Raw genomic sequence first — 14,102 nt, forward strand, 5'->3', positions numbered from 1 at the left:
GTTATCAGAAATTGACCTAATACCAGTATGTTGTCCAGGGATTGAACAGCTTCTAGATCATGTTTCTTTCATGGCCCGGTTCGACTTTGAAGTGAAATGTAAGTTAGATTTATAAAGTCAGGGAGGCGGAGAGTGTAACACTGAAGTCAAGTAATTCCTGCCTCTGAACAACTCTTCCCATGTGATTGACATCATACAACGGATTTAAGTAGATCTGATAAATCATGCCCCTGGACCATCATTTACAGTAAAGGGGGCTTTCTAAGGCTGGGAAAGCTTCACTTCAGTCTTAAGCTCTAAGCCGCCTTGAGGGTTTTTTCCACAAAAGAAAATTCTCACATTTCAATAAAGATCATTTTAACCCTTTACTATTTTACTCAGTTTTATTGCTGTTTTAGCTCATATCACTCCCTCAGGTGCTCAGTGTAAGATTCCAGGATGTGGGAAGGGACTCTTAGCAGATACATTATTATCCATTTAGTTCTGTGGGGTGACAATGTGGTTATTTTATCAGGTTACAGGTGTAAATACACTTTCATCTGGCTTCTGACATTGTACTAACATACTGACAGAGAGAGATGCGACAGATCTGAGATGCATTAAGCCTTTTATGCAGAGGCTGCCAACTTAAAACTGTTACACTGCCAGCTTTGTAACATCTCACAGACATGTGCCTGCCTCCCCCTTCCCCCAGATCACTTATCTCCTTGTAGCTTGTAGTTTGCAGGCTCTCTCTCTTCTCACAATCTCCTGGCAGGATGTGAGTGTCTGTCTCTCAGCTCCTGCAGGGGGCGAGGCTACAGGCAGACAGCAGACAGACACAGAAACTCAGCTCCAAAATCTCACACAGAAATCCAAGATGGCACCCAACCCAAAGAGAAGTTACTGGCTCGTGTCTAGGGGCAACTGAAATTGTGTACATTAGGACTGATAGAGACAGGTTGGACTTATATCTGTAAAATGCAGAGGCTTTCATAGGATGAAGATTTGTATGCAAATGAGCCGCCCCTCAGCCTCATTTGCATACAGTCCTTCATGCTGGTAGTCCTTTAAGGCAAAGGTTCTGTGAGGCACAGGAAAGCAGATAGGGTTTCCCACTTAACCTCAAGTTTGGCACAACACTCGCCCATAATCCTTCAATGGCTGACAGTCCCATTTCACTTGCCTAAGAGACTGTCCTCTCAAGCATGGCAGACTCTTCCCCCAGCTTTTGTTAGATAGAAGCCCAGTCCATAACTGGATTATTCCGGGCCAAAAGCCAGAAAAGGTAGCGTTTGTATAACAGAGACACAGATGAGGAGATTTTTGGATCGGGGTAATGGAACAACACAAGTTAAGTTCTTACAGTATATTTAATTGCCTTAACTGCAAAGTAGACAATACAAACAAGATAATATATGTTACCGTTGACAGTTTAAATTACTAGTGGAGTACAAAAAGTCTAAGCAATCGAATGAAAGTTACTTAAATAACCAAAACATGCATAAATCGTGTAGAAACATTAAAACATTAGCACAAAAGTTTAGCATATAAAGTTGCATACCTGCAGAACTTGACAACCAAGCAGAAAGTGATGCACCACTTTGGCTTTCAATAATTGCTTTATATTAAACAATTTGTATGGATGGGTATCTCTGATTAGAATTTCCAAAGAAGTCATTAACGTTTCCCATACTCCAATCTAAGGACATCAAATAAAGAATGCAGTTATTCTTAACAACCAAAGCTGTATCTACACATTTTTGTTCACTTAAGTCAAAGATGTACAGTACTAGAAGGGCTATGTTGGGGGTATCATAGTTCAGATGGAAAGAATAGTGCACTAATACAATGGGTATTAGAGGAAAGAATAAAGCTCACAAAAAGTAAAATAGGGTGTATTGGCACTCATTTATCTCTTATACTACCTAATTAGCTGTAGACGTTGACCAAAAAATGTACTTTACTGTGGCGGCAAGACATAAAATAAAAATGAATAAAACATGAAATTAAAAACAACTATAACCAAAATTAAATTATAATGAGAGTATGGACTAGAAGATATAGTGGAACACAAAGAGCAGGAGACTCAAGTGCAGGTGATATTACGGCAAGAGATAGTAGAATTCTCACCTTGTAATGTAGGTTCTATAAACATATAATAGGTGATATCTTGAGGGAAGAGCAGCTCACGGTGGATGTATCATCACGGGGTATAAACTTCCATAGGTTAGACCCGTTTAGCAGTAGAATCCAATGAATGGCAAGCAAGGACTATCCACTTTAAAAGCGCATCTTCCAGAAATCAAAGCGTTTTTTATTTTTTGTTACAAAAGGTATATAAGAGGTATATAAAACATCTTATATACCTTTTGTAACAAAAAATAAAAAACGCTTTGATTTCTGGAAGATGCGCTTTTAAAGTGGATAGTCCTTGCTTAAAATTAACTTATAGCCAAAGGCTGTAGTATATATTGTAGTATAGATTTAGGTATACAGATGTGCAGGATCCTTGCACTGAAACTTCCATATAATAAGTTTAAGTATGAATAGCCTTGTAGCTTTTCAATACCTGCTTAAAGAAAGTCTACCATCAAAATCGAACACGATAAACCAGGAACAATGACTCATAGATCCAGGCACCATCACTGTGGTAATCTTCTTTTATTAGTCATCCCTGGCCTCCTCACTTCTTAAACAATCTTTTAAAATTATGGGGTGGCGGTTTCCAGGGAAGCTCTCCGTGATGTCCTTTTAGTTGCTGTTCATAAAAGCTACTAGATTACACAGGCAGAGGGAGGAGAAGAGAGCAGTGGGTTGAGTGAGACATATTCTGATCATTCTAACAACCTGTGACTTCAGCACGGAGGGGCCCCAAAAACACCCACCAGAGTACTTCAGGCTCATTAGCATAAATATAAAAGCTTATTTTAGAAACAGGGAGCCCATGGATAACAAATATAAGTAGATTACCACAGTGACACTGCATGGATCTATGAGTAAGTTTATCATGTTTGATTTTGATTGAAATTTGATTTAAAAATACTTTATATGGGATATAAAGATTACCGCATATAGTATATCAGTACTCTATCTAAATGATCTAATGCATAATTGCTGCAAGTACTGTATATGTTTGAGTACAAAGCAAGTTTTTCAGCACTCGAGTCAATGAAAATTAAAAAAAAAAAAAACCTCTGTACTCAGGCCTTTTGTCTTCAGTTCCGGCCCAGTCTTCAACTCCCCGCGTGATTCCGTTGCACACCTCATGATGGCAGCCGCTTTCCGCCATCAGTGCGCTTTATGATGGCAGCAAGTGGCTGACATCATGGTTTATGTGACGGTACCGCTAGGGAGCCGAAGACTGAGCTGGAGCTGAAGACAGAAAACCTGTGGGGGAAAAGTCGAAAAGGTGAGTACAGTGGGTTTTTTTTTTTTTTTTTTTTATAGTGGGGAGAGGGCTGCTACCTATATACAGGGTGGAAAGGGGCATTGGCTATATATAGTGTGGGGGAGGAGGCACTGGCTATATATACCGATGGGAAGGCACTGGCTAAATACAAGAGGGCTGCTGGCTATGTACTGGGCGAGGGGCTGCTGGCTTTATAATGGGGGCATGTGACCAATGAATTTCCCACCCTCCGCTTATACTCAAGTAAATAGGTTTTCCCAGTTTTGTGTGTTAAAATTAGATGTCTCGGCTTATACTCAGATTGGTTTATACTCAAGTACATACGGTAAGTACTATACAATGTCTCACAGTGACTCACAGCTCAGTGACTTAGTGCTCAGCGTCCGATATATCGGTCACTGAGATGATGCCGGTGCAGCTCAACATCTAAGCTGAGCTGGCATCAGGACACACAGGGTGCCGGCTATAACTAATAGCCGACAACCCAGTGTCACACCCGCGACCGCGGCATTTAACATGCCTTGGGGGGGGGGGTGTCTTTCCACCGCAATCACCCCCCCCCCCCCCGTGCCATTTTTGGGGGCGCCGATTATTGTTATGGCAGCCCTGGGGTCTTAGAGCTGCCTGTAGGCACTGCCTGAAAGTTGCCGTCTATGATGTCATCTTAAAGGCACAGTGTCAGCCTATGCATGTGCATGGGCTGACACTGCTAATACCCTGCAATACATCAGTATTGCAGAGTATAATCATGAACAAGCAATCAGATGAGTGCTTGTTCATGTCCCATGGTGGAAGTAGTATTGTTTTGCTATAAAAAATAAATAAATCAATAAAAATGCCATTAAGCCCCATAACATGTAAAGTCGTATAACATTAAAAAAAAGTCTAAATCATAACTAAAACCCCACATATATAGTATCACTGCATCCATAACAACCCGTGGAATAAAAGTAATTATTGAACCCGTACAATGAACACTGTTACAAAAACTTTTAAAAACATGCCAAAAATTATGATTTTTACCTATTGAATCCCACAAAAAATGCAATAAAAAGTGATCAAAATAACATATTTACTCCAGAATGATACGGTTGCAAAGTACAACATGTCCTGCAAAAAGCAAGCCATCAACAAGCTCCATAGCCAAAAAAGCAAAAATGTTATGCCACTTGGAAGACAGCAATGCAAAAATGATAGATTTTTCCCCACATTAGGGTTTTATTTGGCAAATTTAGTAAAATGTAATTAACAATATTCAAATCTTGCATCCCAGAAATAGTATTGACCCATAGAATTAAAATAACATTATTATTAGGCACATGGTGAGCACCAAAAAAAAAGTTAGAAAATCCAGTACAGAATTGATGCTTTTCCTAAATTTTCAACAATAGGGGATACCAACCCCAAAATGGCAACACTGGTAAAAGCATCTCATCCCGCAAAAAAATAATGCCATCCCAATAACGAAACAGCTAAAATTTTATAGCCTACAAAAGGGGCAATGAGGAAACTAAAATCCTGGCAGCTGCAGGGCGCTCCTTCCCTCTTTGCGCCTCTCTGTGCCCCCATAAAAATATGGGAGAAATTGCATAACATTTTTATATGGGTTTTATCTTTTGGAAATGTGTAAATTTTAGGGCTAAATGAACATAAAACCGACACAATTTGGCCATTTTAAATTTCACCTCTATTTTGATTTGATTAATATGAAGATCTCAAGGGGTTAACAATCTTCCTAAAAGTTTGAGGGGTTCAGACTTGAAAATGTGTTCGTTATATAGGGGTTTTGATGTTAAATATGTAAAAATTTCATTCAAAGCAGTATTTATCCCAAAAATAGTCAATTCTGAAAATCGATATTCGATTTCTAAGCCGCGTGCCATCAAAATAAATTATCTAGACATTTCAAAAATTATGAAAATGTAAAGTAGACATATGGGAAATGTTATTTAGAAACTTATTTAGGTGGTTAATCTATCTGCCTGAAAACGCAATGATTTTGAAATTCATCATTTTTTCTTTTTTTTTTTTATAAATAAACACAAAACTCATCAGCCAAAATTTACCACTAAAATGAAGTACAACATGTGAGGAAAAAAAACAAACATTTTCAGAATCATTTTGATAAGTAACAGTGTTCAAAAGTTATAACCATATAAAGTGATGCATGTCAGAATCCAAAAAATGGGGCATTCCAGGAATCAGCATAATTCATGTACAAATGGGTCCTTAAAATATAAGCTACTATGTAATTAGTAGTTATTCAAAATTTTGCTCCCCTTAGCAGAAAAATGCTGTGCACATAGACTGTAACGAAGAATTAAAATGCTACCGGCCCTTTAATCAATCCGTTAATTTCCTCCGCGCAGTCCCTTGCGGAGCAGACACAGGACAGAAGATGGCCGCTGGTCACATGTCCACATCACATGTCCTGCACCTGCCTAGGCAGTAGTCAGTTGGTTGCAGTACATCCAGTATGGCCAGTGTTTTGGTAATGTGCAGTGATGGCAGTTACACATCATTACTATGGTAACAGAGCAAGAAAATCTGCTACATCATCAGTGGGAGCAGAACATAAGAGGTAGGAAAAATTACTGAGAACTAAAGGATGTTGGGACTTGTAGTTTCCAGTGGCGGCCATCTTGGTGATAACAACTCCTACTTTAGAGATGCCATAAAATTTTGTGAATCATAAAATCAAACTATTTAAGCTCCATTTTGTGAATAATGACATTGAGTTTTGTTACATTCATTTATTTATAGCGTCATAAGTTTTTGTATTAGACGTTCGTTCATATTCCCGGAATACCCCATTAAGCTATAAACTGGCTGCGTCCTTAAGGAGTTAATACAGAAGAACGCTGGATGTTTTAATGACACCCACAATATAGCATAAATGTGGGGTATAGAAACTATATATAGAAAGTATCAGTACCTGTATCAGTACAAGTGGCAAAGGTGGTCAGTTTTGGTGTTTAAAAGCAACCTGACATTAGGAGCCCTTATTATGGCTCCCCCATGTTCTCTGAGAATAGTGTACACTAGGGGACGTGGTTTGGCCATGGAAACGTGAGGCTGTTTTCCCTGTGAGCTCCCACAATGGGCCTGGTAAATCAGCATTAAGCCTCCATCAGCCTCCAGTGGGCCCACCAGCCATCTTCAACCGCATCACTCCGGGGATATCCAGCCATAGACACACTCCCGCTGTGGGGGCTGCCACGTTAGGCCCTATGGACACCACTTCAGGCCACACCTCAAAATCTGACTCCCTGCTGCTCACCACACATAGCAAATGGCAGCAGATGGGCTTATTTATGGGCATATTATGCACGATCAATGCAGCAAAGAGGTCATCCATCTAGCCTCATTTAACAACCCATACCCTGCAAGGATATTTCTGGACATGAAGGTCATGGCACATCTTAGAGCACTGAGGGCGCATAGACGCACCATTCCTACAAGAGAAGACATGGAGTCCTTGGTTTCTAGACTTAATAATTCTACAGTTATGAAATGTACAATCTCAGAGACGAAGTACATCATATAAAAGAGTGTCGACTGCTCAGTTAGCTTCTCTCTGTTCACCTAGATGAAATGGAGGAAAGGGTCATGAGTCTACCCGAATCCATAGAATCTCCCGCCATCCACTCAACTCTGCAGGAGTTCTGCAATACAGTCCTTGAAGTACTGGCAGATAGCCCAATAGAACTGGACCATGCTCATAGGTTCCTGGATACCAAACCTTGGTCAGTCCATAATGGTCAGCGCTGAAGAACGGGGTGACATTCTCTTCAAGCATTCTTCTATACAACTTCTCCTTGATCTCTGCAGATTGACATTGATGAACCGAAGAGCTTTGTGCTGTCTTTTGGAATCCTTATGGCAGATGGCTCTTGAATATATGTGGGCTTTACTTTCCACTTGCAGGTGAGGCATAGCAGTTGGCTATTTGCTTTGTGTCATCCTAACGAACTACCGGTTTTCACCGAGGCTTTGGGACTCTCTGCTGTCGTCATTCAGTACTGTCCATCCTTAGCTTTTGAAGCTCTGCAAGAGTGCCACTTCCTAGACCAGTGAAAAACCTGCGGCACAGACAACATAGACATTTATTTGATCATCAGGATCATGAGCATGCGGTTCTGTACCCAAAGAAGCAGCGATGATGTCGCACTCATGTACTAGACTTTCCTACAGGTCCTTAAGTTTACCGATGGTGTGGATCCCTCAGTTTTTCTTGTTTCTGTTTTATGTTCATATTCACTTTGTGGGATGTCAAATTACATATAGCTTGCACTCCATATGCTAGTATAGTTGGTAACTATGTAAATTATTTCTTTACATTTCGGGTAGCCACTAGGCCTTCTGGAGAGATATTCAATGGAAATCAGATTCACCCTCTGTGATGATGCGTTCAGCCAGTCTTATAACAGTAAGGATTTACACCACAATTGTCGTACCAATATTTAAGTACTGTTCCTAAGTTACTTTTCTGTTTGTCTACTATCTCTTCTCCCCAATTGCTCTTGTCTGGTCCTCCCTCATGTTTCTGGCTTGTTTTTTGCGTTCATACTCTTTCAATGGCTAATTTGAAAATAGGTTCCATGGGGGGCGTAGCCTCACTGTGCTCGGAGACGGACGCATGTGAGTGAGCTCCGTCTCTAGACTTGCCAGCAACTTACTCCCAGCGACTAAATACGCACCGAATCCTCCTTAATTAGTCACCGGAATACCCCCTCTCATGCTTACCCGGGGTAAGAGAGCGAAAGGTGGCCCTAAGAGGCTCAAAGATTTCTTTGCGGCCCGCTCGCATGGTCCGATCATGTCCCAAGATGGCGGCCTGCCGCAATCTAACGCAGCTTCTCACGGCTCACGCGGATCCTCATCAGGGTCCTCCTCGTCCCGGATGGGTTCAGAAGAGATAGCAGGAACACCCGGTAAGAGCCCATAGGCTGTTTTTCACCCACCCAGGGGCCACGCTACTACCCCCGAGAAGAGGGATGGAGGATCTAAGATTGCGTCCGTCAGATCTAGGGAGCCCAGCACACCAGGACAGAGCCCAGAAAAGCAGAGGCCGAGTCTAATACTTCAGAAGGTATGCTGATCCCAGAGAGGGAGCAGAGAACCGGCTATAGGATCTTCCCTCATCAGACCAACCTGCTTCCGAAACATTTATCAAAGGCATGATACTAGCACTTAAAGGGTCCTTACAGAAGGACTTAACCCAGCTCATGTCAGCCATCAATACCACCATAGATGATCTAGGTCAGTGATGGCTAACCTATGGCACTGGTGCCAGAGGTGGCACTCAGAGCCCTTTCTGTGGGCACTCAGGCCATCACCAGAGATGACTCCAGGTATCTTCCTGCAGTCCCAGACAGCCCAGGACTTGCTGCTATTTTAAAGTGACAGCTCGACCTGGGACTATTTTCTGCTTTATTGGTGTCCTCAGGGTGCTGGTATCAATGAAAACTGTGACAGAGAAGGGAGTATAAATCACAAATTAAATTTCTGTGTTGGCACTTTGCGATAAATAAGTGGGTCTTTTTTGTAGTTTGGGCACTCGGTCTCTAAAAGGTTTGCCATCACTGATCTAGGTGGTAGAGTTGAACACTTGGAAAACAGAATGTCTGAGCTGACCCCCAGATGAAGCCGCAAGTAGTGATAGATTCCAGTGTCAGATAATGATATACGAGTAGCAGGGGAGAAACAGCTAAGCTGCGATCACACACAGCGATCTGGCACTCACAGATAAGAGGGCGACAGCGCTGCTGCTTCAGTTTAGTCTCAACGCAGCAATCCCCTGCCACACTGACTGCCTGTGGGGACGCAGCAGTAGCAGAGCAGCAAGACTAGCTGTGTGAACATCGTTCCCAAACATTTGGGATCGATGCCACACTAATAGAATACCGGACTCTGCACTTGTCATATACAGTGTGTGCAGGACAATAGTTTGTGCATGCCCTGTCTATAACAAACAATGTTGCAAAAAACCTCCTGGGTTTAACAGACAAAGTATCCACAACAAGAGGCTGTGAAACTAATAAGTTGCAACATTGTTATACTGTTAAGGAGGAACAAAGTGTAAATAAAATCAACACTGGATATCACACTATTAATAATATCTTCCAAGTTGGACAACGATACCCTCAAATAAACCCCTCAATTTAAGGGAATCCATGCAAGTCAATTCATAGGGGTCAGTCTCTGCATGGAAGGGGAAAACATCCCTTGAACTTTCCCTATTTGTTAAAATTCGTTCATAATTATTATCTATTTTAATTGTAATTAATAAAAGCTATATTTTACTGCCACTTCTCCTACACTTTCCCCTTCCCCTAAGATTAAAACATATGTAACTTTGGTGGTGCACACCTGGCAGGAGATATACAGGCGGTCCCCTACTTAAGGACACCCGACTTACAGACAACCCATAGTTACAGACGGACCCCTCTGCCCACTGTGACCTCTGGTGAAGCTCTCTGGATGCTTTACTATAGTCCCAGACTGCAATGATCAGCTGTAAGATGTCTGTAATGAAGCTTTATTGATAATTCTTGGTCCAATTACACCAAAAATTTTGAAACTCCAATTGTCACTGGGGCAAAAGAAAAAATATTGTCTAGAACTTCCATTATAAAATATACAGTTTCGACTTACATACAAATTCAACTTAAGAACAAACCTCCAGACCCTATCTTGTATGTAACCCGGGGACTGCCTGTACAATTAAAAGGAAAGAAAGAAAAAACATTCATAAACCAATATTCTTCTGACATATCGGTTTGTGAGCTAACTAGCTCTCACAATGAGCTAATAGATGGCTTGGAAGAAACGGTGGAATCGTTGAAACTCAAATTAGCTGATATGGAGGACAGGGGAAGGAGAAATAATATCAAATTTCGTGGAATTCCTGAGTCAATCTCCCCCTCTGAACTGAGAGATTACCTGAACCAACTGATAACCACTACTCTTCCAGATATCCAGTCTCCAGAATGCTTAATTGATAGAGCTCATAGGCTTCCTAAGCCCAAGAATATTCCTGAGAACCTACCACGTGATGTTATAGCAAGGCTACACTTCTTCCATGTGAAAGAGGCATTGATGTTTGCATCTAGGAAAAATTCAACTCTTCCAGAGCCGTTTTCAGGAGTGAAGCTATTTACGGATCTGTCACAAGCAACCCTGCAAGCCAGGAAGAGATTTGGATAGATCACAGCTCTACGTGAACAAAATCCCTTATAAATGGGGGTTCCCACGGAAATTATTGGTTCGTAAAGATGGGACGACACATATTCTCATATGCCAAGAAGATGGACAGTCGTTACTAGCAAAATGGGGGCATCGAAGAGATGGAGAAATCGAGGGTAAAGCATGCTCAGCAGCAGCAGAAGGTCCAAAAGGACTGGGATACGGTATGACAGTAAACAAAGGGAGGAAATATGATTTGAATATGCTGGCTGTTTGGTTGCAAGTTGAAAGGCTGCAGGTGGACTGTTACCCCCATGTACCAACAGGTTTTGTATTTTCCTGTATTTCTGATTTTGAAAAATGCATTATTAGCGACTTCTTGGCATATTCCAGACAATGGCAGCAGGATCACTGTGTCCCCTCCATTGCCACCAAGTTAGTTTGTTTTATAGTTAAAATTGTCTTAATTTTAATGGGCCATAGGTATGTACCTAACAGTGGTGAGCATGCTGACCAATGCAAGGATCAAAGGTTAAAAATAGCATTTCACAAATATTCTGATGTCTCTTAAAATCTTACATTAAACGCCAAGGGGCTAAACTCTCCGTTTAAGAGATCCTCAGTTTGGAAAGATGCAAACAAAGTAAAGGCGGATATAATTGGTCTCCAAGAGACGCATTTCGCCAAAAATAATTGTCCCAAATTTTCCAACAGTAAATATCCGACGTGTTATCAGGCAAATGCAGACACCAAGGTTGCTGGAGTTCTTATTCCAATAATGGAAAATGTGAATTTATGTGTACAAGAGGTGTTAATCGATGACAGGGGAAGGTTCCTTGTTCTGGTTTGTTCTATTAATTCTGTGACATTCACATTAGCAAACATATACTGCCCGAACTCCTCACAAAAGAGGTTTTTAAACAAATTGATGAAAAAGATCAGTCGTATACAGAAAGGCAACTTGATCTTATGTGGCGATTTCAATCTCGTCCCAGATCCCCAAGTTTACTCAACGAACCAGAGCAGGGCATCTCCTCCATCTTTGGGTCCATGGCTTATAAATGAACGTTTATTTGATTTCTTTCAGTGCTGCAACACGACATCTAGGGAATACTCATATTTTTCTAATAGACATAAAACATTCTCGAGGATTGATCTCTTTCTAACGGATAGGGACACCCTCCTTTGGGTAGGTTCGTCTGAAATAGGTTGCAACCTGGTCAGACCATGCACCCATTTTCTTAGAAATTCATTTATCCCCTAAACTTCTTCCTACAAAGAGGTGGAGAAATTCAACTATCTACTATCTTTCCTCATTGAAGGAGAGAATAGAGAGAGCTATGTTGGAGTTCTTCAAGACAAATAACACAGATGGCATTACCCCAGAAAAATTGTGGGTTGCCCACAAAATAGGGCAATTAGAGGCTTATTAATGCAAAAAAGCACTCAGCTGAATAAGGCTAAGGAAAAGAAAATCGATGAAAGCATTAAAAAAATTCAATTCCTTGAAAAGGAAAATATACAGAATTAGGGGTAGCTAGACAAAGCTTAAGATCGGCTCTTATGAGCAATTATAAAAAACAGATGACATCCACCAAAGCTTCTTATTACTCCTCATTTAACCCCTTAAGGACGCAGGGTTTTTCGGCTAATTTCTCGCTCTCCAACTTCAAAAATCCATAACTTTTTCATTTTTACGTGTACAGACCTGTGTGAGGGCTTATTTTGTGCGTAACAAATTTTACTTTCCCTTGATGTCATTTATTTTAACTTGCCGTGTACTGCGAAGCTGAAAAAAAATTCCAAATGTGGAAAAATTGAAAAAAAAAACGCACAAGCGTCACGTTCTTGTGGGCTCAGTTTTTACGACTTTCACTCTTCGCTCCAAATAACACGCCTAATTTATTCTTTGGTTCGGTGCGATCGCGGTGATACCAAATTTATATAGGTTTTATTGTGTTTTACTACATTTTCAAAAATTAAACGAAGGTGTACAAAAAAGAAAAAACATTTTTTGCCATCTTCTGACGCTAATAACTTTTTCATACTTTGGCGCACGGAGATGTGTGAGGGGTCATTTTTTGCGAAATGAGGCGACGTTTTCATTGCTACCATTTTGAGGTCTGTGCGACATTTTGATCATTTTTTATTTCATTTTTTATGTTATGTAAAAAGGTGTAAAAGTCGCATTTCGGACATTTGGGCGCCATTTCCCGCCTCGGAGGTCACCGCCGCCCGTAACCGTTTTTATATTTTGATAGATCGGGCATTTTGGGACGCGGCGATACCTAATATGTTTGTGATTTTTACTGTTTATTATGTTTTATATCCGTTCTAGGGAAAGGGGGGTGATTTGAACTTTTAATATTTTATTAATTTTTTTTATTTTTTAAACTTTTTTTTTTCACTATTTTTTAGACCATCTAGGGTACATTAACCCTAGATGGTCAGATCGCTCCTACCATATACTGCAATACTACAGTATTGCAATATATGGCATTTTTGCAGGTCATACATTACAATGAGCCACTGGCTCATTGTAACGAACCTGCATAAGCCATGTAGCCTCTTGTCAAAAGAAGACCCAAGGCTACCATGGTAACCGATCGCCGTCCCCCGATGACGTTCGGGGGCGCGGCGATCAGAAAAAAGATGGCGGCGCCCGTGCGCCACCGTCTTTTAAACGCCGCCGGCGACTTTGTATTAAGAGGACTCAGCCCGTGAGCCCTCTTCATACATCCCTTATACCTCTGTGCCGTAAAGCTATGGCGCAGAGCGTTAAGGGGTTAATAAACCTAGCAGACTAATGGCCATGAGATCCAAACCCTTGAAAATAAAAACTTCCATTCCTTTCCTTTATAGATCCAAAAACCTTACCATAAAAGAAACTCACTCTCAAGAAATAGCTAACATGTTTAAAGCATTCTATGAAAAATTGTATAATCTAGAAGCCTCAGAGGAAACTTAAACTCCCCATTCAGTTCGGAATTGACTGAAACAATAAAAGTAGCTAGAACAGGTAAGGCCCCAGGGGCTGATGGGTTTGGAAATGAATATTACCAGACATTCTACCAGATATTGGGGCCCTATATGCTGGAAGTTTTTAATAGAGCCATGACAGGTGGTACATTGCCCGCTGAAATGTTAGAAGCTACCATTGTCACTCTCCCAAAACCGGGAAAGGAGCCTACTTCTCCCCCTAATTTTAGACCCATTTCCCTATTAAACTGTGACAGCAAGCTATACGCAAACAGGATACTTAAGATCCTCCCTAGTATAATTCACAATGATTAAGGGTTCACCAAGGGCCGCCAAACCTCCGATGGCACGCGGAGAATAATAGATATAGTATCAGTAATGGAGTCCTCTCGGATGCCTTCTCTGTTCCTCACTTTGGATGCGAAGAAGGAAATCGACAGGGTTCACTGGGGGTTTGCCTTCTCCACTCTAAAGAAATTTGGATTTGATGGAAATATCCTGAGAGCCATTCAAGCTTTTTTATTCATCCCCGACACCAAGGATC

At 41.1% G+C, this 14,102-nt stretch overlaps 1 protein-coding gene across 3 annotated transcripts in view; it reads right to left on the reverse strand.

The window, feature by feature from the left end:
• Positions 1–14,102, reverse strand: part of LYST (lysosomal trafficking regulator) — a 511,246-nt gene that overhangs the window by 308,513 nt on the left and 188,631 nt on the right. For all 3 annotated transcript variants that reach the window (XM_072141114.1, XM_072141113.1, XM_072141115.1), the window contains exon 19: positions 1,544–1,681. In XM_072141114.1, the coding sequence (XP_071997215.1) occupies positions 1,544–1,681 (138 nt within the window). The remainder of the gene's footprint in view (positions 1–1,543; positions 1,682–14,102) is intronic.

Source organism: Engystomops pustulosus, chromosome 3, assembly GCF_040894005.1.
Source record: "Engystomops pustulosus chromosome 3, aEngPut4.maternal, whole genome shotgun sequence".
Taxonomy (NCBI): domain Eukaryota; kingdom Metazoa; phylum Chordata; class Amphibia; order Anura; family Leptodactylidae; genus Engystomops; species Engystomops pustulosus.